The sequence below is a fragment of the Schistocerca cancellata genome, chromosome 10 (genome assembly GCF_023864275.1).
Source record: "Schistocerca cancellata isolate TAMUIC-IGC-003103 chromosome 10, iqSchCanc2.1, whole genome shotgun sequence".
Classification (NCBI taxonomy): domain Eukaryota; kingdom Metazoa; phylum Arthropoda; class Insecta; order Orthoptera; family Acrididae; genus Schistocerca; species Schistocerca cancellata.
The window spans coordinates 9,442,755-9,464,868 of record NC_064635.1 but is presented as its reverse complement, the minus strand read 5'-3'; the positions used below and the strand labels follow the sequence as shown (position 1 = coordinate 9,464,868).

Here is a 22,114-nt window from a genome sequence, read left to right as displayed (position 1 = left end):
GGCTGCGTTTGCATGGTGATGCAACGTATCATTCATGCCCGGCTGGTATGGTGACTCGAGTGCCGCAATTTACGAACTAATGCACAGTGCGGATTTCGAGCGTGGCGTTCTGCTGTTGACCATCTCGTTACTTTGTCCTCCCACGTCATGAATGGTTTTCTGTGTAAATCCCAAACTGGCAGTATTTTTTCTCGATTTGGAGAAGGCCTACGAAACGTGCTGGAGAACTGGTATCCTCCATACTCTTCACATGTCTGGCTTCCGTGGCCTCCTGCTGTTTCCTTCAGGAATTTTTAAAAGACCGAATTTTTAAAGTGCGTGTGAGTTCTGCCTTGTCGCACACCTTTATCCAGGAAATTGGCGGCTCAAGGTTACGCCCTGAGCATCGTCCTCTTTGCTATTGCCATTAACCCTATAATGGCCTGTCTCTCGCCGGGCATCTCTTGCTCCCTTTTTGTCGATGACTTTGCCGTCTATTGCAGTTGTCCACGGACCTGTCTCACTGAGCGGAGTTCTTAGCGCTGTCTTCATCGTCTTTACTCCTGTATCATCGACAATAGCTTTCGATTTTCCACTTACAAAACCGTCTGTATGAATCTCTGGTGGCGCCAATGGTTTCTCCCACCATCGCTCCATCTTGGGACTATTGCCCTTCCATTCGTTGAAACTACGAAATTCTTGGGGCTCATACTCGACAGGAAACACTCTTGGCCCTCCCATGTCTCTTACCTGGCAGCCTGCTGTACGCAGTCCCTCAATGTCCTACGTGTCCTCAATGGTACTTCCTGGGGAGCCGATCGAAGCACCCTCCTCCGTTTGTACCGGTCCGTTCGAAACCCGACTATGGGTGCTATGTTCATGCGTCTGCACGCCCATCCCCCCTAAACCGTCTAAACACAATCCACCATCGTGGCATCCTTTTGGTCACATGTGCCTTTTACACTAGAACGGTTGAATCTCTATGCTAAAGCTGCTGAACTACCACTGTCCTAGCGCTGTGACTTTCTCAAGAGGTGTTCATGCGGTTTATCTGCTATATGCGGCTACCAGTCCTATGCCTCCTCCTTTGATGATTCTTTTGATCGCCAGTTTTGGGTGCGTCCCTCTTCTGTTACCTCCTGCAATCCGCTTTCTGCACTTGCTACAGAGGCTTCAGTTCACATTACCTGCAACTTTCCCGGTGGGTGTGAACCCTTCACCACCTTGGCTTCGTGAAGCACCACATGTTAACCTTGGTGCAACGGGTCCAGGAAAACTGTCACTCGCTCACTCTTGGTGGAGCCAGTGTGATGTTTGTGTGGGTCCCTGGTCATGTCGGTCTGCGAGGAAACGAGGCTGCTGCCAACGCTTCAGTCCTCGTACCTCAGCCCCTGACTACCTATATTCTCCCTGATGATCTCTACGTTGCCGCCTGTAAGGTGGTGGGGTCCCTTTGGCATCGCCAGTGGTCCTCCCTTCACAGGAATAAGCTTCGGCTTATTAAATCTCACTCAGGGCCTTGGATGACGTCCTCTCCGCCCTCCCGCCAGGAGATCATTTTCACTTGGCTGCGTATTGGCCACTGCCTTTTTAACCATCGTCATTCGATAAGTGGCGCTACCCTACCACTTTGTACATACTGCGCCCATATTTTAACTGCCTTCCAATTCCCTAATGGGCTGCCCATTTACGTTCTAGCTTGGTACTGCCGTTTGATTTATCAGCTGTTTTAGCGAATGACGCGAGGGCTGTCGACAGCGTTTTACTTTTCATCCCCCCCGAAGCAATATGGTGAAGGTCATTTAATTTTTAGTTTTGGACGTCTGTTTCTGTATGGTGTCCTTTTTAGCCCTTTCTCCACGTGCCTGTTTTTAGCTGTCTTCTCTTTTGTCAATCTGGACTTATGTATAGTCGTTTAACTCCTCTCTTTGTTCGTGTTATGTAGTTCTGACTTGGGCGCGTATGACTCCGGTTGTTTTTTGCGACCTAAAGAAAAAAAGAAAGTGGAAATTAAAAAGCCTGTGGTGCCTCTCCTGCTCCCACTAGGCGGGTTTGACATCCTACCCCTAAAAAAGTTAATACTCGGAGGGATTATTTGTGATCAGGAGACTAAGAACTTCCCAGAAAATTTGTACACGCTGTTGCCTATTAGCTAATAACTTTCTCTCTTGTGTGACATTAAATATAGGAAACATAAAACCAGGAAAGACAAGAGACAAGCAAGACAGCACACATTGCTTCAGTCATTAGGTCTCAGCATTTTCTTTCTCTCTAATCTTGCGACAGCTTTACACGGCATGCTTCCCTTTCCGCGAAAGAATTTATTACCTCATAAAAGTTCGTCAGACGTTTTACTATATGTTGCTTTGTCATTTCGTTGTCTAATACTGAAAAAGCTGTTAATACAAATAGTACCCAAGGCTGGTGTGATTTATCGATTTGATTGCGTCTATTTTGTCAATGCTGGATGAAACGAACTATTTCTTTCTAATATTGCAGCAATTGTAACACACGCCAATTAAGCGAGACTGTTTTGGCACAAATTGTCATTTATACCCACCTCATTAACATAAATAACACTAGTGTGAAAGTAATTCACGAAGTACCACTATAGAATGTCTATTAGCCCTACTACAAGCAAAAAGTTCTATGTTAGGAAATAGTTTCATATTTCATTCGGGCTTTAGTTTCTCAAGAGTGAGATCGAAAAGTAGTACGAAATTTTTATATAAATTTGGATTCATATTGTTCCAAATTTGTGTGTCCTCTTCTCCTTCCTCGCACACCCAGTCAACCCACATAAGCAGCGACTGGCATTCACCCATTCGGATTTATTCGTCTCAGTTCATATAGCTCCGACCCGTTTCGTCTGAGGGAAGAGATTTCTAATCTCTAGATGCGACGGGGATTCCCCTTGAAGAGGCATTACGTACACTATGCACACATTCAAAAATCAACTTAAGAATCGGTCAGAAATCAGCTTAGAACGTGCTCAAAAATATTCACAAACCACCAGGCATACGTTTCAAAATCAGATGAATAACAGATACATCCAATGTGTCCTGGATACTAGGCGGTTTGTGAAACAAGGTTTTTTCTTCTAGAAAAATGCCCACCCGGGGCAGATAACCTGGTTGTCCCCTCCCCCACTGCCCATCCCATGTCCCTAGACCACATATGTCCGGGCCTATGAGGAGTGTAGTAGATACGTGTTTCGCGCTTTTATAATTACTTTAAGCTGAGGGTTTCTGCGACTGTTAGTTGAAAATGTAATTTTATTTATTTTATTTATTGATTTATTTAACCTGGCAAGATTAGGGCCATGAGGCCCTCTCTTACATCTAACCAGACATTCTACTTATTTTACATTCATACGTTTTAGTAGGCATGTTAAACTACATCTAGTACAAAAAGTGAAATAAAGAATTAGAAAGGTACACCTGGAAAAATACATACATATAGAGTTCATATTCGTAGATCACAAGTACAGGGTTATTACAAATGATTGAAGCGATTTCACAGCTCTACAATAACTTTATTATTTGAGATATTTTCAAAATGCTTTGCACACACATACAAAAACTCAATTTCTTTAGGCATTCACAAATGTTCGATATGTGCCCCTTTAGTGATTCGACAGACATCAAGCTGATAATAAAGTTCCTCCCACACTCGGCGCAGCATGTCCCCATCAATGAGTTCGAAAGCATCGTTGATGCGAGCTCGCAGTTCAGGCACGTTTCTTGGTAGAGGAGGTTTAAACACTGAATCTTTCACCTAACCCCACAGAAAGATATCGCAAGGGGTTAAGTCGGGAGAGCGTGGAGGCCATGACATGAATTGCTGATCATGATCTCCACCACGACCGATCCATCGATTTTCCAATCTCCTGTTTAAGAAATGCCGAACATCATGATGGAAGTGCGGTGGAGCACCATCCTGTTGAAAGATGAAGTCGGCGCTGTCGGTCTCCAGTTCTGGCATGAGCCACTTTTCCGCGGGCTACGCGTGAAACTTGCCCGCACGCGTTCAACCGTTTCTTCGCTCACTGCAGGCCGACCCGTTGATTTCCCCTTACAGAGGCATCCAGAAGCTTTAAACTGCGCATACCATCGCCGAATGGAGTTAGCAGTTGGTGGATCATTGTTGAACTTCGTCCTGAAGTGTCGTTGCACTGTTATGACTGACTGATGTGAGTGCATTTCAAGCACGACATACGCTTTCTCGGCTCCTGTCGCCATTTTGACTCACTGCGCTCTCGAGCGCTCTGGCGGCAGAAACCTGAAGTGCGGCTTCAGCCGAACAAAACTTTGAGTTTTTCTACGTATCTGTAGTGTGCCGTGACCATATGTCAATGAATGCAGCTACAGTTAATTTATGAAATCGCTTCAATCATTTGTAATAGCCCTGTACTGTTATAATTAGACATTACTGAAGAGACAGATTTTAGATAGGAGTGCTGGCAGCAAGGAGTATGAGGGAGACTCATGGTGAAGGGAGGAGAACAATAGAGACATGATGAAACATAATTAAGGAAATATAAAGGAAAAGAAGATTGCCTGGCTAATAGAGATAGATGAAGAGGAAGGCATCTCAGGAGCAAGATAGGAGACGCTAGCTTTGCTATTTGACAGATGAGGATTGGCCTGGTACATTAATTTTGTGGAGAACTTTATGAGGATGATAGTAGGAAATGCTTCAACTTCTTCTTAAAAGCAGCAGGAGATTGAATTTTGCGCAAGGTAAGGGGCAGTTTGTTCCAGAGGCGGACAGCGGCAACTGAGAAGGAGTTTGCAAAAGTTTTTGTTTTGTGAGTGGGCACAGTTAGGATACCAAATAAGAGTGACCTCGTGTTTCGATTATGATGGCATGACAGGTTTTTAATCTCTGAAGCAAGGTACTGGGGTGCTTGCGCGACGAGGAGTCTGTGAAGTAGACATAGTGTGGTAGTCACGCAATTTGTCCGGCCGCAGCCACCCTAGCTCGGAGCATGAAGCACTAACATGATCATATCGCCGAATGTTGCAGGTGTAACGCACACAGGCATTCGTGGTTAGCTCTAGCCGTCTTTTGTTTTCACTACTCGTGCCTTGTTGAATCACATCACAATAGTGGAGATTCGGTAGAACGAGTGCTTGCACGAGCTGACGTTTCAAGTCCTGTGGAAATACGTTCCGAAACTTTTTGAGAGTATAGAGACAAGCAGACGTCTTTCGGCACACTGCGACTGTATTCTCCACCCAGTTGAGATGCTCATCCAAAGTTACACCCAAGTTCTTCACTGTTTTCTGATATGGTATTGGAGTACCGTCGAGCAGAATAGGAAGTAGCCGTTCGCGGAAATCTGAACTTATTAATTTCTGATGGGCTATTAAGATTACTTGCGTCTTTTTTGCATTTAGTTTAAGCCCCAGGTTTTTCGCCCATGTCACTACTGAAGACAGATCATCATTCATCTGAGCGATTGCAGTGTTTACGTCTTCAGGTTTGACGCTTAGGTAGAGCTGGAGGTCGTCGGCATAGAAATGATATTTACAGGAGGACAGAACCGACGAAATATCGTTGACATATAAAGAAAACGAAAGTGGTCCTAAGACTGATCCTTGTGGCACTCCCGAGGAAACATGTTTCCAGGAAGATTTTTCATTTACGCAGACAACACATTGCTGTCTGTCTTTTAAGTAGCTTTCAAACCATCTCATTGCACTATCAGAGAAATTAATCTGTTGCATTTTTCTGAGCAATATGTCAAAGTTAACAGTGTCAAAAGCTTTGCTGAAATCCAGTAGCGTCAATATTGTTGCCTTTCGATTGTCGATGGCACATTTCAGGTCATCAGTTACTTTAATTAGAGCAGTGTTTGTGCTGTGATGTTTACGGAAACCGGATTGAAATTTGTCATATAGGCTGAATTCATGCAAGTGTTCAGTGATTTGGTCATGAACAATATATTCAAGTGCTTTGGAAACAGCAGGCAGTATACTAATTGGTCGGTAATCACTAGGCAGTTGCGGTTTTTCGATCTTAGGGATGGGTCGAATTATGCTTCTTTTCCATGCAGTGGGGTATATTCCGTTCACGAGGGAAAAATTAAATATGTCAGTTAAGACAGGTACTAAGATATCGGCAACATCCTTAATCATGGTTATACCGATACTGTCGTTGCCTATTGCATCAGAAGAGATTCTCATTATTGCTTTTCTTGCTGTATTTGTTGTTACATGTTTTAGATGGAAGGTATCGTTGTTAGTTATCCTGTTTGGGGATTCTTGTGGACGGTAATTATCAGCCGTGCTGGTATTCAGAGGTGCAGAGAAGAATTCATTTAATTCGTTAGCTGACACATGAAAAGTAGTTTCCGATTTTTCCTTTCCGACCCCCAAGCTACGGAGATTCTTCCATAGAGTCGAGGGCGTCAAATCGTTGCATACAAGGGAGCGAGCGTGCCTGATTTTAGCATTGCGAATGCATTGTTTCACTCTGTTCCGTAGCTTTCTGTATTCTTCGAAACGCTCGGGTTTCGGATCTGCCTTGAAACGCCTGTGGGCAGCATCCCTATTAGTCATCATTTGACGTAATTCAGCTGTCAGCCATGGAGCAGGAGATTTTCTTACACGGATTGTGCGCACAGGTGCATGTTTGTCATAGAGGGCAGTGAGTTTATCACCAAGTTCATTAATTTTGCCGTCGATTGTAGGTTCTCTGATTATTTAATGCCATGAGATTTCTGAGCAATCGGCTGTTAGAGCGTCAAGGTCAATAAGTTTCATGTTCCTACAAGTTATGTAACGCGATTTGATCCTTGGGGGCTGCACAGAGTAGGCCAGGAATATTACATCATGTGCTGAGAGGCCAGGGGCCGATGTTTGACCAACATCTCTTACTTTGTCAGTCTGTTTCGTTGCGATTACGTCTATAAGAGTATGACTGTGCGTCGTATGGTGTGTAGGTTGTAATGGAAGAATGTTCATGCTATTGCAACTAAACAGTCTTCTTAGGTTTATAAATGTAATGATACGGTGATTGTTTTGAGATACGTATAATTTCCCTCCTGTGGTACAGATATCCTGTTACTTCCTACTTCCATGGAAATGACACAGACCACTGCTTTTTTAATTATCGACTGCTATTCTAAGCATGGTTTCGTGCGGTTCCGAGGATAGAGGTCAAAGGTGTCCCTTATTAGACACTTCGTTACAGCCCAAACTCAGTCCGTCTGACTGTAGGGTTATCCCCAGATTCCACAATTCCACTGGATTTCGGAGCTGGTACTTCGTCTCCTACACTTCAGCAACGTCTTTATAGTGTGCCTCACGTAAGTGCCTAAGGAAGATGTATTTACACCATCAACTACTAATTTTATATTTCCATTAGAAAAATCATCTAACCAAGAGGACATTCTGCCCTACGCTCCACCAATGGCAGACAGACATCCTGCAGGAATACACACACTATCCACAAGCCTGTTCCCCCTCTTTCGACTTCCTCCTCCATGCCTGATCTTCTTTCCTTTCCATCCTCTCCATAATCAACATCTTCCTCACATGCTGAGGCCTGTTTTACATTATCCATTCTTCGTGTTTTCCACGCAGCTTCTCTTCATGCTCCGGAGTATTGTGATAAGCCGTTTCCTTCAACTCACCATCAAATGCTTCTGACCTCTTAACCTGCTCCACCTTTTCCGCTTGCAGCTTATATCTACTTCCTCTCTTAAAATTCTCAACACCATCTCCCAGGTAGCCCCTTGCGGTTTTGATACCACTGCTACCTGTGCTACTGACTACATAATTAATCTTTGATACGCAAACATAAGTGAGCAGAAAACCACATAAACGTACCACTACTCTAAATTTTTCCACTACTTTACATGGTTAAATAGCGATCCATATTCTTCGCTCTGCACAAAATAAAATAAAATCCTGAGAACATCTGTAATACTCGCTATCTATGCCATCACACAAGTTATTAGCCCACTGCTTGCCCTTCTGACATGCAGTCCAATCCTCATCTGAAGCAGTTGATTTGCTTGCGAACACACATGCAGCATCTGTTTCTGATTCTTTATTTCTTCGTAATTTCGATACTCCCCCGTATTTTTTCCCCTGTATTTCCCGCCCCCCCTCTCAGTATTTTCCTCCATGCCGCCCCCCCCTCCCATGATCTTACCTATTCTCATTAACTTCTTTAGCTACCAGGGAATTTTTCACCGCTTCTTGTAGCTCATTGTTGTAGATTTTTGTATGGAAAGCATGACCATCCAGCAGCAGCAGAATAAGATTTTCTATCTTCGTATTAGAATTGTCGATGCATTTGGGGAACCAGCGTAAGAGTATTACGGTTGCCATCCACCTGTATTCAAGAGCTTTGGCCCAACCTCCTGGTGGCGAAACACGATTCGACTTCTTGCTGTTCCCGCGTGCTAGGATAAAACAACATCGGAGACATGAATGTTCCGTTCACTGAACAATAAATTTCAGCTGTCACTGTGTTTCCACGATCTGCAGATGTCAGCACACCAAATTCACGATGTCCTTCACTTGCAATAATGTTTTAGTGCTGTTTCGGTACGACAGTTAAACCGATCTCGTCACAGTTGTTAATTCTTTCTCCAATTACTGGCTTTTCATCGATAATTACTCAAAAAACCGGTTATAGTGCCACTTCATTAAATCTCTTAGGACAGGCCACGGATGTGGCTTCTGGTTTCCTGAAACTTAGGTCAGTATGTCATCCAGAAATGCAAGGCTCCAACCTTCTCTAGTCGTTTCATCTTTGTTGTTGATTGGATGCGGGCATCCGTTTCATTCTGCGAGTTGATACGTTGATCTGTTCAGTTCTTTGATAATTATACCAAAAACGTCGCTTTTTCTGTCCTCAGAATATTTAGAAAGTGCTACCTCTTGCTTATTATTGAAAACACATTATTTTCCGCTGATTTTTGTCAGTTGTTGAAAGGGGATTGTCATTTCTCTCCTTTACGAGTCGTGGGATAGCGATATGAACATTCAGAAATGACGGTAGTATCGCGTACACAAGGTAAAAACAGTTCATCGGTGGAGCTGTAGTTTGTACTCCGGTGAGTCATTTGAAAAGGTTGCCGACGTGATTGTGGGCTCACGACGGGAATTAGGACTTTCAATGTGGAATGACACATGGAGCTAGATGTGTGGATCCTTACATTTCAGAAATCGTTAGGCAGTTCAGTATTCCGGGATCCACAGCGTCAAGAGTGTGCAGAGTGTTACAGATTTCTGGCACTCTCTCTCCCTCGCCACGGGCAACGCAGTGGCTGACGGCCTTCACTTAACGACCGAGTGCAGCGGCGAAAGTGTAGCGTTGTCAGTGGTAACAGACAAGCAACAGTGCGTGAAATAACAGCAGAAATCAATGTGAGACGAGTGACGACATGATCCCTTTGGACAGTGCGGCGAAATCTGGCGTTAATGGGCTGTGGCAGCAGACGGCCGACGTCAGTGTCTTTGGGACGATACTGCCTGCAGAGTCTGCCCCGGGCTCGTCTCCATGCCAGTTCCACCTCAGACCACTGGAAAACCGTGACCTTGTCAGATGAGTCCCGATTTCAGATGGTAACAGCTGATGCACCCGTGGCCTAGGGGTGGGTCTTCGGTTAGTAACCAAACCTTCCTCGGCCCTGGTTCGTAAACCCGCTACCACTTAAATTTTGAATAAAACTCATCAGTGATGGGGGCCGAAAACTTCACCATCAGTCAGCCAACGGCCTTGTCAAAGAGGGTGGAGGAGTGAACAGAGGTTTAAGGAACTCTTGCCCTTAGCGTGGGAGACCGCCTTTAAAGGCTGTTAAATCAGCATGATGAACGGCATGAGGATGCAGAACAATTGGAAACCACTGCATTAATGACACGTAAAATGTATCCACACGATATGTGACGTGCAATTGAGAATGTCACGATCTTATCATTGGCAAAAGATTCCGACCTAGTTCCCAGTTCAGGTCTCTGGGAGGTGACTGCCAAGGAACAGGAGCCAATGAGAAAAAAATTGAATAACCAACGAAGCGGCAACGTTCTGAGTCGTGGCGTGGAACGTCAGAATTTGAACTTCTAGAGAGACTAGAAAAGCTGACAAGGGCAATGCTAAGAATCAGTCATAGTGGGGATCAGTGAAGTGAAATGAAAAGAAGGCAAGGATTTCTGGTCTGATAACTATAGGGTAACGTAAACAGCAGAAAATGGTGTAATGTAATGGGAGTAGGATCCGTCATGAGTAGGAAGGTAGGACAGTGTGTTACTGTGAACAGTTAAATGATTGTGTAGTTCTTATCAGAATCGACAGCAAACCAACAGTGACAACGATGGTTCAGGTACACACGCCAACGTCGCAAGCCGAAGATGAAGAGACAAAGCATATGAGTATATTGGACGGGTAATTCGGCAAGTAAAATGGTGAAAATCTAATAGTCGTTGGAGATTGGAAGGCAGTTCTAGGAGAAGAAATAGAAAAATGGTTTACGGGGGAATATGGGCTCTGTACTACGAATGAGAGAGGAGGAGGACTGACTTCTGCAGTAAATTTCAGCTAGTAATACTGAATGTTCTGTTCAAGAATTAGAAGAGCAGGAAAAAGGCCGCGGGGATACGGGTAGAATCCAGTTAGATTGAATCATGGCCTTGCAGAGATGCTGAAATAAGATACTAGATTGTAAGGTGTGCACAGGAGCAGATATAAACTCAGTTAAAAATTTTAGTGAAGACAATTTATTAGTGATAAAGAATAGGCTGACGTTTAAGAGACTGGTTAGGAAGAATCAATGGGGGAAGATTTGGTAAACGGAAGCACTAAGGAATAATGAAACGCAGTTGAAGTACTGAGGCTATAGGTACTGCGGTTACGAGTAGCTCAGTAGACAATGCAGGTGAGGAGGAATGGGCACCTCTAAAAAGGAAAACAGAAGTTGGAAAGAAAAATATAGGTACAAAGAAGGTAACTGCGAAGAAACAATGGGTAACACAAAAAATAGGTCAGCTGATCGATGAAGGTAGGGAGAAAATAAATTTTCAGGAAAATTCAGGAATACAGAAATAAAAGCCACTTAGGAATGAAATAAATTGAAGGTGCAGGGAAGCTAAGGCTAATAGACTGTATGGAAAAATATAAAGAACCGAAAAAAGAAATGATTGTCTGGACTGACTCAGCATATAGAAAAATCCAAATAACCTTACGTGAAATTAAAAGCAAGCGCGATAACATTAACAGTGCGAGGGGAATTCCAGTGTTAAATGCTGAAGAGAGACAAGATAGGCGGAAAGAGTACACTGAAGGGCCTTATGAGGGGGAAGACTTTTCTGAGACGATAGAAGAAGAAACAGGAGTCGATATAGAATAGATAGGGGATCCCGGGTTAGAATCAGAATTTAAGAGCTTTATAATTCTTAAGATCGAATAAGTCAGAATGGATTGATAACATTCCATCAGAATTTCTAAAATCACTGTGGCAAACAACAAAAGGATTATTCACTTTATTGTGTAGAATAAGAGTTTGGCGATATACACTCTGACTTCTGGAAGCATCACAGAGACAGTTTTGAAGACTGCAAGTACACAATCAGCTTTAACAACTCATGCAGCCAAGTTGCTGATAAAGTAATATACAGAAGAATGGAAAAGAAAATTAAGGATGTGTTGGTTGACGATCATTTTATGTTAAGGAAAGGTAAATGAAACCTGGTAGTCAAGGGAAGGCAGGATTCTGTTAAGATTGTGGAAGGGGCTATAATCTGTTACTATGTGTTGCCTGTTAGTTACACACAATTTATTTTAAACCAGTAACTCCAGACTCAACAATAAATAAAAATACCACACGTTATTAATGAAGGAATAAACAACTGTGTAAATAAGTGTTTTCTGTGAGTTACAAATCAGCAAATCACCATTAAATACAGATGCAGCAGATAATGTTTTAAAAGCAAGCCACTATGATCTGGGAAGAAGGCCTTACACGCCAGGAATGGCAACAAATTAAGAATTCTATAAGAACTCGCTGCAATTTACAACTTACAGGTATTGAAATATTAAAGGTAAGACTCCAGGAATGGTAGTAGATAAATTTTTAAGGCTTACTGCTAAAATACAAACACCAGATTAGAATTTTAAGGCAAATGACCACATTCACAGCTGAAGGTATTACAACCCAGGAATGGCAATAATATAAAAAATTCAGAAACCTGCTGTAAAAAGGCAAATACAATAGCAAAGGTTAATTAAAAACAAGCAACTGATCACCAAACGGGTGAAATAAGATGACGGTAAACTTTGTAACATAACTCTTAACATCCGCTGAACACTGCACTGCTAGGTTTATTCCAGAAGGCGACCAGATCTATTGACTAGACATATACAGAGTGGTTGATTGATCGTGACCGGGCCAAATATCTCACGAAATAAGCGTCAAGCGAAAAAACGACAAAGAACGAAAGTTGCTAGCTTGAAGGGGGAAATCAGATAGCGATATGGTTGGCCCGAAAGATGGCGCTGCCATAGGTCAAATGGATATCAACTGCGTTTTTTTAAATAGGACCCCCATTTTGTTTTACATATTCGTGTAGTACGTAAAGAAATATGAATGTTTTAGTTGGACCAGTTTCTTCGCTTTTTGATCGACGGCGGTGTAACAGTCACAAACCTATAAGTATGTAGTATCACGTAACATTTCGCCAGTGCGGACGGTATTTGCTTCGTGATACATTACCCGTGTTAAAATGGACCGTTTACCAATTGCTAGGCAGAAATGCTCACCATTAGATCACCGCAGTACGAGGGTCGATATTGCTGCACGAACTACCTAATCTGAGTGCCCTCCCTAACATAAATCTATTTCTCCCTTACATACTGTCACTACTGCCAGGGCTCTTCGATATTGGCAAGTTTGTGTTGGGGACGGCACTCAGCCTAGGTGGTCGCACAGTCCGCTGCCTTGGCATTGATTTCACATCTGACATGAAGCGTTCAACAGCCCTTAACTACAGGCGTTTATTGAATCAGATGAGAGCAGGAATAAGTGACCACCGTCTGAGACATCTAGACCTCCTGCAACGGACACGATATGCTAACGTCTATTTGGCGTCACGTGTCCCCATTTTGCACAGATACTCCCGATACCACCTACCCTGGCTCACCGCATGTTGGCGGTTTTGGGATCCTTTGTTAATACGGGCGTGTTATTCAAGATTCGTTACGAGTCCCTAACCCTCCCGAGGAACAGAGGGGGGTTTAGGCCTTTGTCATGTTCAGAACAGAGCGAAGGCCCTGTTCGTCAGCTGTCACCTGCAACTGTGGCGGCGAAGTCCCACGTGTCTCACAAGTCTCTTATTGGAGGCCTTACGACCAATCTCACTCGCACCCCCTGTGATGATATCGGACATCCCAGCACCTTTCTTCTACATCAGCCAATTCTTCCTCGAATTAAGCTGCATCCGCACCGCACTACCACCCACACGCTTGATGATGACGAGGGCGATATACGCTGCCACGCAAATGAACAGGACGCCGAATGTGATTGAAAGCAAACGCCCCACTACAAAGCGGCGTGCTGTGTGGCAGGCAGTGAATGCCACCACCCTTGATACTGACGTGCAGTCTGCATGGTACGTCACTGTTAATGGGAAACAGTTGTGCCAGACCCGCCTACATCACGTCCACCTCGCCGACTCACCCTTGGGCGCCACATGCCAAGTGACTGACACGGATGAACATCGTTTCGAGTGCGGGTCGGCAAAGGACGTTTGGTATTTGGTGCGTCAGATACTGGCTTTTCTCACACGCACGACTCCCGACAGGATAACTACCCGATCGCTTCTCTTCCCCGATAAGATTTATTTCCCAAGAGCAAAAACGAACTCTGTGACGTGGATCAGCGGCCACGCTGTTCACTACCTCTTCGGTAATGGCGAAAAGACAGTACCCGATTTTTGGTATTACCTCAACGAACGACATTGTGCGATCGTCAAGAACCCTAAATATAGGCAATATTTCTCTAATTTTCTTTGGAGCGCATTCCATAATCCGCCTCGCAGCTGGATTATCGATGACATGAGAAGATAACATAGCACTTCTTCCCAATTCCTCTTTTTTTTTTTTTTTTTTTTTAATGAGATTGAACAAACAACGGAAACAACACAGCAACGAGACGAGAGTCATCGAAAAATTCGCAGCGGGCTGTAGTATGGAGCATCCTTTGTCGTAACGGGACGACTTCCTATTATTCTGTTCATGTAGCCGAAGAGGAACGGCCTTCCCTTTATCCATTTCTATAAAAATAAAATGACATAAAAATAAAAAAAGCAGAAAAATAAACCTTCCAAAATCCTTTTTCCTTTTTTTGCATTTTTGTTAAAAAAATGGCTAGGATAGCTGGCTATTACAAAAAATGCCCATAAAAGAAGTGGTTGGGGGAGCAATGTTGAACCTCGTACTGCGGTGGTTTATTGGTTAGCAAGCTAAAAGAGCTGGGTTCGAGTCCAGGTCGCAGCAGAAATTTTAATTCATTTCGTCTGCTTCTATCATTAAATAGGATTTACTAATACATACTCACTCCTAATTAATTTCTTTATACGAGGGCAATTCAAACGTAACATCAAACTATCAGTATTAAATGCAGTCAACACATGCAGAAATTTCCGGCAGAAGCCGACTGACGGAACGAGAAGCTGAATAGGAAAGGCAGAAGAAAGAAAATGGCCGCGACCCTAGCCGTGTGCACTGTAGGGGTACAGCGAGCAGTAATACGATTTTCGTGGTCGGAGGGCGTAAAACTTGGACAAATTGATAGCAAGACGTCGCAAAGGTATGGCGATAACTGCATTAGTGAGATACGAGTAGCAGATATCTTTAAAAGTGGATGTACGCCAGATAACCGACTCGGCCATTGCTGACGAGAATGTGGAACGTGCTGTCACGAGAACCGGTGTGTTTATGTAGAAGCCTTAGCCAGGGAACTGAGTATCGTAGCATTATTAAGTGAGGTTCTCAAGTACCGTTTTCTGTGCGCGCGATGTGTGCCTAGGATGCGCACTGGTGTTTTCTTAACAACTCTTGAGCATACTGTGAGCGATAAAAACACTAAAGCTCACTATCGTCCCTGATATTAACAATTGCCAACAGGTGACCATAGGACACGACCATACCTGACAGTGGTCACCACCTCACTACTCTGTAAGCAACAGTGCTCACGTTTCACAAGCTTTGATGGGTCAGCGTCGAGGGAAAACGGTGGTGCCATTAAGTGCCTGCTCGAGACAGCCAAACACCAGTGGAGGGATAGTGACTGCAAGTGGACTGTCACGCCTTAATCGCAACCAGGATTAAACAATGACGGGATGTGCTACACACGATGAAAATCTGTACCTGTTATGATTCCTGCAGTTGGCACAAGTGCTCATGGATTCATTGAAAGATTTTTCTGTATCAACATGGCCTTCGTTAATGTGCTACGTGTCATCCTGTTTGAAAGTGGTATTTTGGTTTTGCATCAACTTTTTAGGGGCTGATAAGCATGATGAAAAATATAAATGACTTCGATCGCCCACTAAACCAGGACTAATTTCTTAGCCGGTCCTGCTTCTCGCAAGGTATGGCATCGAAATAATGAACCCACTCTGTTGTACCTCATCTAGCGGTGTTAGTGATACATTACCACTATATTAATTTTACATTACACCTTCAGTGCGTCCCAGCCTCTCGTTTAATAGAAGCTATTTAGGTTGGAATAGTGGTTCTGAAAATACATGGACATGTTCAGTGTGGAGTCCTTCTGAATAGGTTAACAGTAGAGTTGTAGTATTTGCTTTAGCGCAGCCTGAGAGATGTAAAATTATTGAGCCTATATTTTCAGGCGCGAAACAGCCATTTCTATAAGCTACTTTCTTAATAGCATCAAATTAGAAATGGACTACAATAAGTTGGTTGCAAACAGACGGCTTGGTCCATGCCGCAATGTTGCTGAAAGCACGATTACACTGCGCTGCAGAGGAATTTATAGGGGAAGTAGAAGAATGGCTTCTTGTTCTTTATTAATTTATATCTAAGCCTTTTACGTGTGGTAGGATAGATAAACTGCTCTAACAAAGACCTTAATTCTTTTCCAGTGTCTGGTATGATAGCTTTGTGTAAATTATCACACATTAATGCACAACTTCAGTCATAAAGTCTGCTTCTAGATTATTTTGGATATTGTCATTCACATTGTGCATCCTCCATCACATTCGTCGTTAAACGTTCGGGTAAGGCCTCCTTATACGGCTACCAGTTCTTTTTTTCTACACCCTGGCGTAATGTAACTGGAGTACATAAAGGTTATAGATATTTCCTCTTGTTTGTGTAAGCTTTCACATTGTCATGAAGTTTTGCAGAATGCAAAAGTTGCCACCGCACACTCCATGTTCTAAAACAACCAACTCAATTCTTAACTCGTTCATGTCACTATGGTCACACACACACACACACACACACACACACACACACACACACACACACACACACACACACACACACCAAACTGTTATCAGAACACATTTCTGTAGTAATTTCTTCAGAGTAACTCACTGAAGTTGTATGTCATTGCTTATGGGAGTCCTGCAACTTGCAGTGGATTAAACTGTAATAGACTTCATCAATGTGTGTTCGAGAACGCCATCTGCAAGAAAAATACATTACGACTTACTCTTTATCACTTCAGTAAAACATGAGTTGACCGCATGTAACTGCACTACTTACACGTTGCCGATTGCATGCTGAACGAATTTGGTAAGTACTTTCAGGCTGAAACTCAACAGATTTCTTATACTGAACTGATTTTTTTCTAGTTTTAGGTAATAACTATCTAGAACGTCGAAATTTTTGCTCTCTACATGGATGGCACTAATGAAAACATATCCCTACTTTCAGTACTCTGTTTGCATTGGAAGGGTCCCTGTTTGGTATTACTGATGTTTCTGAAAGCTTACTACTCCTCAGCGAATGCAGCAAGTGCAAGGGTAACTTTCACTCATCCCACTTGCAATAGTGTACAAGTGAATGAGGTCATTTGCCCCTTACTCCAGTGCTTGAGAGTCAAAATTAATACTCTGGAGAGGGATACGCATGTGCTTACTGTGGTAACAAAGCACAGCAATGTGCAACTAAGTGTTCCATGTTGTCAAATAATTCATTGATTAATACTCTTACAAATGGCCCATGTTCTTCAGTTTTCAACCCTCTCTTAATAGCCACACGCTGACAGCAGGACCTGACGTTCAGCCGCCACTTTCAAAATAGATTTCACTGCAGACTGCGCAGTCGACTGAGTGAAGGCTTCACACATCCTCCGTCGTTTTTATCTGTTTTTCTTTTTTGTTTTTTTCCTCGACCACTGTGCGGCAGGTCTTTGTCACTGCCTGCAACAAAAGCCGCGCTACCTTGCCTAGTGCGACCCTGCCGAAGCAGCCTGAAAGCACTACCCACTGTGCCCGTCACTATCAGCTCTGCCTGTGAACATCTGTGCACTCACACAGAAGCGTGCCACAAATCGCTTCTAGATTTAGTAACTGTATCCACTTACATCTACCACTGCTTCAAAACTGAAATAAGTCAGTATAGAAAGCAAAACATACAAAAGTGGCAACAAATGTTTTCGTCAGCTAGAAGGCAGAGAACCAATGACACAAGTATGTGTTTACCCAGATGTACAATACGAAGTGAGGTGTCTCGGGCACCCTGCAAGAAGTTGATTCACACAGGGTAGACAACTATGGAGAGATTCTACAGACTGAACAGCAATACAGCTTAGCTTTAATGTATTATTGCTTGACATTCAGTTACATACTTTAAATGAAACAGATATCATTAAAATCTGTAATGAAGCTTTCTTACTCTCATGAATAGCTGGTAAATTTATCTGTTGACAGAGGCAGCATCAACAGCGATGGCTGGGATGGACAACTTATCGTACGAGATGCTGCTCTCCATCTTTTCCTTCCTGCCCGTCCCAGACTTGGTGCGGTGCGCTGCAGTGTCCGAGCGGTGGCACGAAATTGTGACGGGCTTCACACACCTGTGGAAGGGCAAGACGTACACCACGAACAGAAGACCGAGCGAATCTGCAGAGACCCGTGCCATCCTGCGCATCCTGCCACCGCTGCAGCACCTGATCATCGAGCTGGCTGACGAGTTTAAAATCGAGTTTGCCTACCCACACATGACGTTGTCAGTGACTGACATGGGAGGCATACAGGAGTTTCCGAAACTGACGTGTGACTTTTTGCTGGCGAGAGGAGACATCATGAGTAACATCCTGTCCTCTGAATCGTCTGTAGACTTAGCGGCACTACGGAAGCTGCAAATCCTCAGGGTGCCGCCAGTCAATGTAGCGGACCCTCCTGTCTTCAGAGCGGAAGACGTGATCAAGTCTGCTCTGCAGCAGTGCCCGAATCTCAGAGGGCTGTTCATTTGCGCAGACCATATGTCGGCGGACTACCTCGACACACTGGAGGGATTCCACAAGTTGCAGACTCTTGAAATTGTGTGCCCTGGACTGGATAAACTGGCATTCTTGCGGCACTGCTCAGATTCGCTGGAGTTGCTGCGTCTCTGTAAGTTGTGTTTTTGCGTTCGTGTTTGTGTTTTTGCGTTCGTGTTTGTGTTTTTACGTTCGTGTTTGTGTTTTTGCGTTCGTGTTTGTGTTTTTGCGCGCGCGGTTTTGTGTTTTTGTGCGCGCGCGTTTGTATTTTTGCGTGCGCGCGTCTGTGTCTTGGCGCGCCCGCGCGCGCGTCTGTGTCTTGGCGCGCCCGCGCGCGCGTCTGTGTCTTGGCGCGCCCGCGCGCGCGTCTGTGTCTTGGCGCGCCCGCGCGCGCGTCTGTGTCTTGGCGCGCCCGCGCGCGCGTCTGTGTCTTGGCGCGCCCGCGCGCGCGTCTGTGTCTTGGCGCGCCCGCGCGCGCGTCTGTGTCTTGGCGCGCCCGCGCGCGCGTCTGTGTCTTGGCGCGCCCGCGCGCGCGTCTGTGTCTTGGCGCGCCCGCGCGCGCGTCTGTGTCTTGGCGCGCCCGCGCGCGCGTCTGTGTCTTGGCGCGCCCGCGCGCGCGTCTGTGTCTTGGCGCGCCCGCGCGCGCGTCTGTGTCTTGGCGCGCCCGCGCGCGCGTCTGTCTCTTGGCGCGCCCGCGCGCGCGTTTTAAACAAAAATTAATCAGTTACATACAAATGCCAATCTTCCTGTTTCTAGTTATGTGACATGCATTGCTAATCGACGTGTGAGTCTCGGCGCGCGCGCGCGCGCGTCTGTATCTGCGCCTCGGTGCGCGCGCGTCTGCGTCTCAGGGCGACACCGCACTGTCTAGAATTGCTACAGAGTGGCTCCAGAAAGACTGTTCTGAGTTTAAACACTACTGCAGACCACTAAACTTCCTCGATATGAACATTATTGAGCATTTTGTATTTTTAACATTGCAGTACAGTCAGCAATCATAATGATATAAGAAACTATCAGCCTCGATTGCGGTAATGAAACCAACCTTTACGTAGGTTTCAGCCCAAATAATTGAACCTTCTTCAGAAGATATTGCCTGAACCTATAATTTGTCTAAGATACCATGGTCTGCAAAGTCACATTGTAAAAATGCGGTGACTACGCCTATTCAGGCTGTTCTAGTTTTATTTCTAGACCATGCCTTCTTAGAGAAATTATAGGTTCAGGCATATGTTGTGAAGAAGGCTCAGTTATGTAGGCTGAAACCAAGGTAAAGATTGGTTTCATTACCGCCATGGAGGCTGATAGTTTGTTAAATATTATTGAGGATATCTGTGCTGCCTTGCAAAGTACTGTTCAGGAGAGAACTGAACGCGCTCGTACTCTTACTGATCTATGGACAGCCCTACAGGATTCATGCTGTCAGTTCCCTCCAGCACTGCTTCAGATATTAGCAGAGCCCATGTTGCAGCACTTCTGCACGCTCATGGTGCCCCTACACGATATTATGCAGGGGTACCAGTTTCTTTGGGGCTTTACTGTATTTGATGGCTTCTGTAATTAAATGATGTAGATATTGATCGAAAAAATGAAAGGAGAAGAAATCACCATAAGATGATTCGTACCAGTGACAGAGTCAAAGGCAAGTCATAAAATGGCCTTACTTTTTGTGAACTGAGATTCCTCGGAAAGTAGGTTTTTCAAGAATTTGAGTTTTGCAGTGGACTGTTTAGACAGGCGGATGGGCAGGGGTTCTTAATTACAAATATTCGATTGCAGGGTGGTGGTCTTGTCAGCAAGGAGTTTTTGAAGCAGCTCATGTTCATATAAATTGGAACTAGTTAGAGAACTACCTCCAAGATAGTGGTAAAATGAGTAGCACCGAGTAGTGTGGGGAGACGACAGCCGAGTAACGGCCCCCTATCGACCTGCAGGTTGCACCGGCTTGCCGACACAGGAGTACACGGAGCTGCGGCGGCTGGCGAACCTGCGGAGGCTGGGGCTGCACGAGTGCCAGGTGATGGAGGGCGAGCTGCGGCTGGTCCTGGAGGCGCTCGGGTCGCTGGAGGCGCTCCAGCTGGACCGTTGCGGCCTGGTCCGCGACCTGTCCCTGCTGTGGCGCTGCGCCACCCTGCGCCAGCTGCGCCTCACGCTGCCGCCCATCGCGGGCGCCCCGCTGGTGCTGAGGGACCCTCGCCTGCAGGGGCAGCAGCAGAACCCGCGCATGCGCATGTCGGTGGACGCCGACCCGGTGACGCTGCGCCTGCGCAACGTCAACGTGAACGTGGAAGGGATGGCGACCGCGCTGCCGCTGCTGCAGGCCCTGGGCGTCGACGCCGGCAGCCTGGACCAGCTGGCCATCCTGCGGCGCTGCCCGCAGCTGAGCCACCTCTGCCTCAACTTCCTGGTCGGTACAGACGAGCCCCAACAGTCGACCGTGTGGGTCCATATAAAGTTGAGTTCTCCGTAAAGATGATGGACAAAATAAAGGAAAAGCACTGAAGCCTGACGCTCTCCACTTGGGATAAGGGCTGACTTGGCAGCTGCTAGCAGCTCTAACTACGACTGCACGAGAAAAAATAAAGGTAGGTAAATGTCTCGAGCCCTGGTGGAAAATGAAAAGACCCCACAGCAGAGCACTGTGGCATAGCTCTAGACGATCCAAAACAGAAAGAATTTCACCTTGAGGTCTAATACCTTTTTGAGGTACAATAATAATTACAAATTTATCAGCAATTCAGGGGGACCGGTTATTATTTGCAAATCGGCTGCAAAAACAGTTGCTGTTAGGGTTTTTGACTACCCCTCATTGACATTGCACTGGAAAAGAAACCAAGTAGTCAGTTCCACAAGGAAGTGTACACCGTAACTTGAAATGTAACATCCACAGCGACATCTCCCCCTGTGGGTTCGGGGGTTAGAATAGGCCCGCGGTATTCTTGCCTATCATAAGAGGCGACTAAAAGGAGTCTCAAACGTTTCGTCCTTATGTGATGGTCCCCCATCGGGTTTGACCTCCATATCTCAAAATTTTTCCGAAGAGCAAGCCGATTGGGGATCAGCGCATTACTTGGTGCATTGTGTCCATCTTGCGTTGAGAACTTTCGCCAGCTTATTCGTCGTTGCATTGCAGTCCTGCCTGCTCTCCATCTCTTTGGCATGGATACATTCGAGCGTGCACTTTCCGCCATGCAATGTGCAGTGCCACTTTCTGCACTGGAAGCGACCATGGACTACATGTCACCTAAAATAGAGCACGGTAGCCAGTCCGTTGTGGGGCTGCCATGTACCCTGTTGGTGGTAGCCCCCTGACAACACAGGGATCGCTCTACTGATGCCCGCGCCATTAACTCCCCACGTATGCCAAGGAGCAGATGCCCATCTCCTTGGGGCATTGGGACTCCCGGCAATGGCCATCCTGCCAGGTGGCCTTTGCTGTGGCTGGGTGGCGCCCGTGGGGAGGGCCCTTGGTCGGAGTAGGTGGCATCAGGGTGGATGACACGCAATGAAGCGTGGCACATCTTCTCTTGCTGGTGGCCAGCCACCAGCAGTCGCTAAGCTAATGTGTATGACCCCACATCGTTCCCCTCCCTGGCCACACCATGGGCTATGAATGACAGTGAAAGGTATTCGCCCCAGTATTCCGTCTGTACCAGAGCTGAACGG

At 45.4% G+C, this 22,114-nt stretch overlaps 1 protein-coding gene across 1 annotated transcript in view; it reads left to right on the top strand.

The window, feature by feature from the left end:
• Positions 1-20,918, top strand: part of LOC126106700 (uncharacterized) — a 32,779-nt gene extending 11,861 nt beyond the window's left edge. Inside the window, exons 2-3 of the mRNA XM_049913080.1 lie at positions 17,898-18,581; positions 20,383-20,918. Coding sequence (XP_049769037.1) covers positions 17,915-18,581; positions 20,383-20,918 — 1,203 coding nt within the window. The 5' untranslated portion in view covers positions 17,898-17,914. The remainder of the gene's footprint in view (positions 1-17,897; positions 18,582-20,382) is intronic.
• The last annotated feature ends 1,196 nt before the right edge of the window (positions 20,919-22,114 follow it).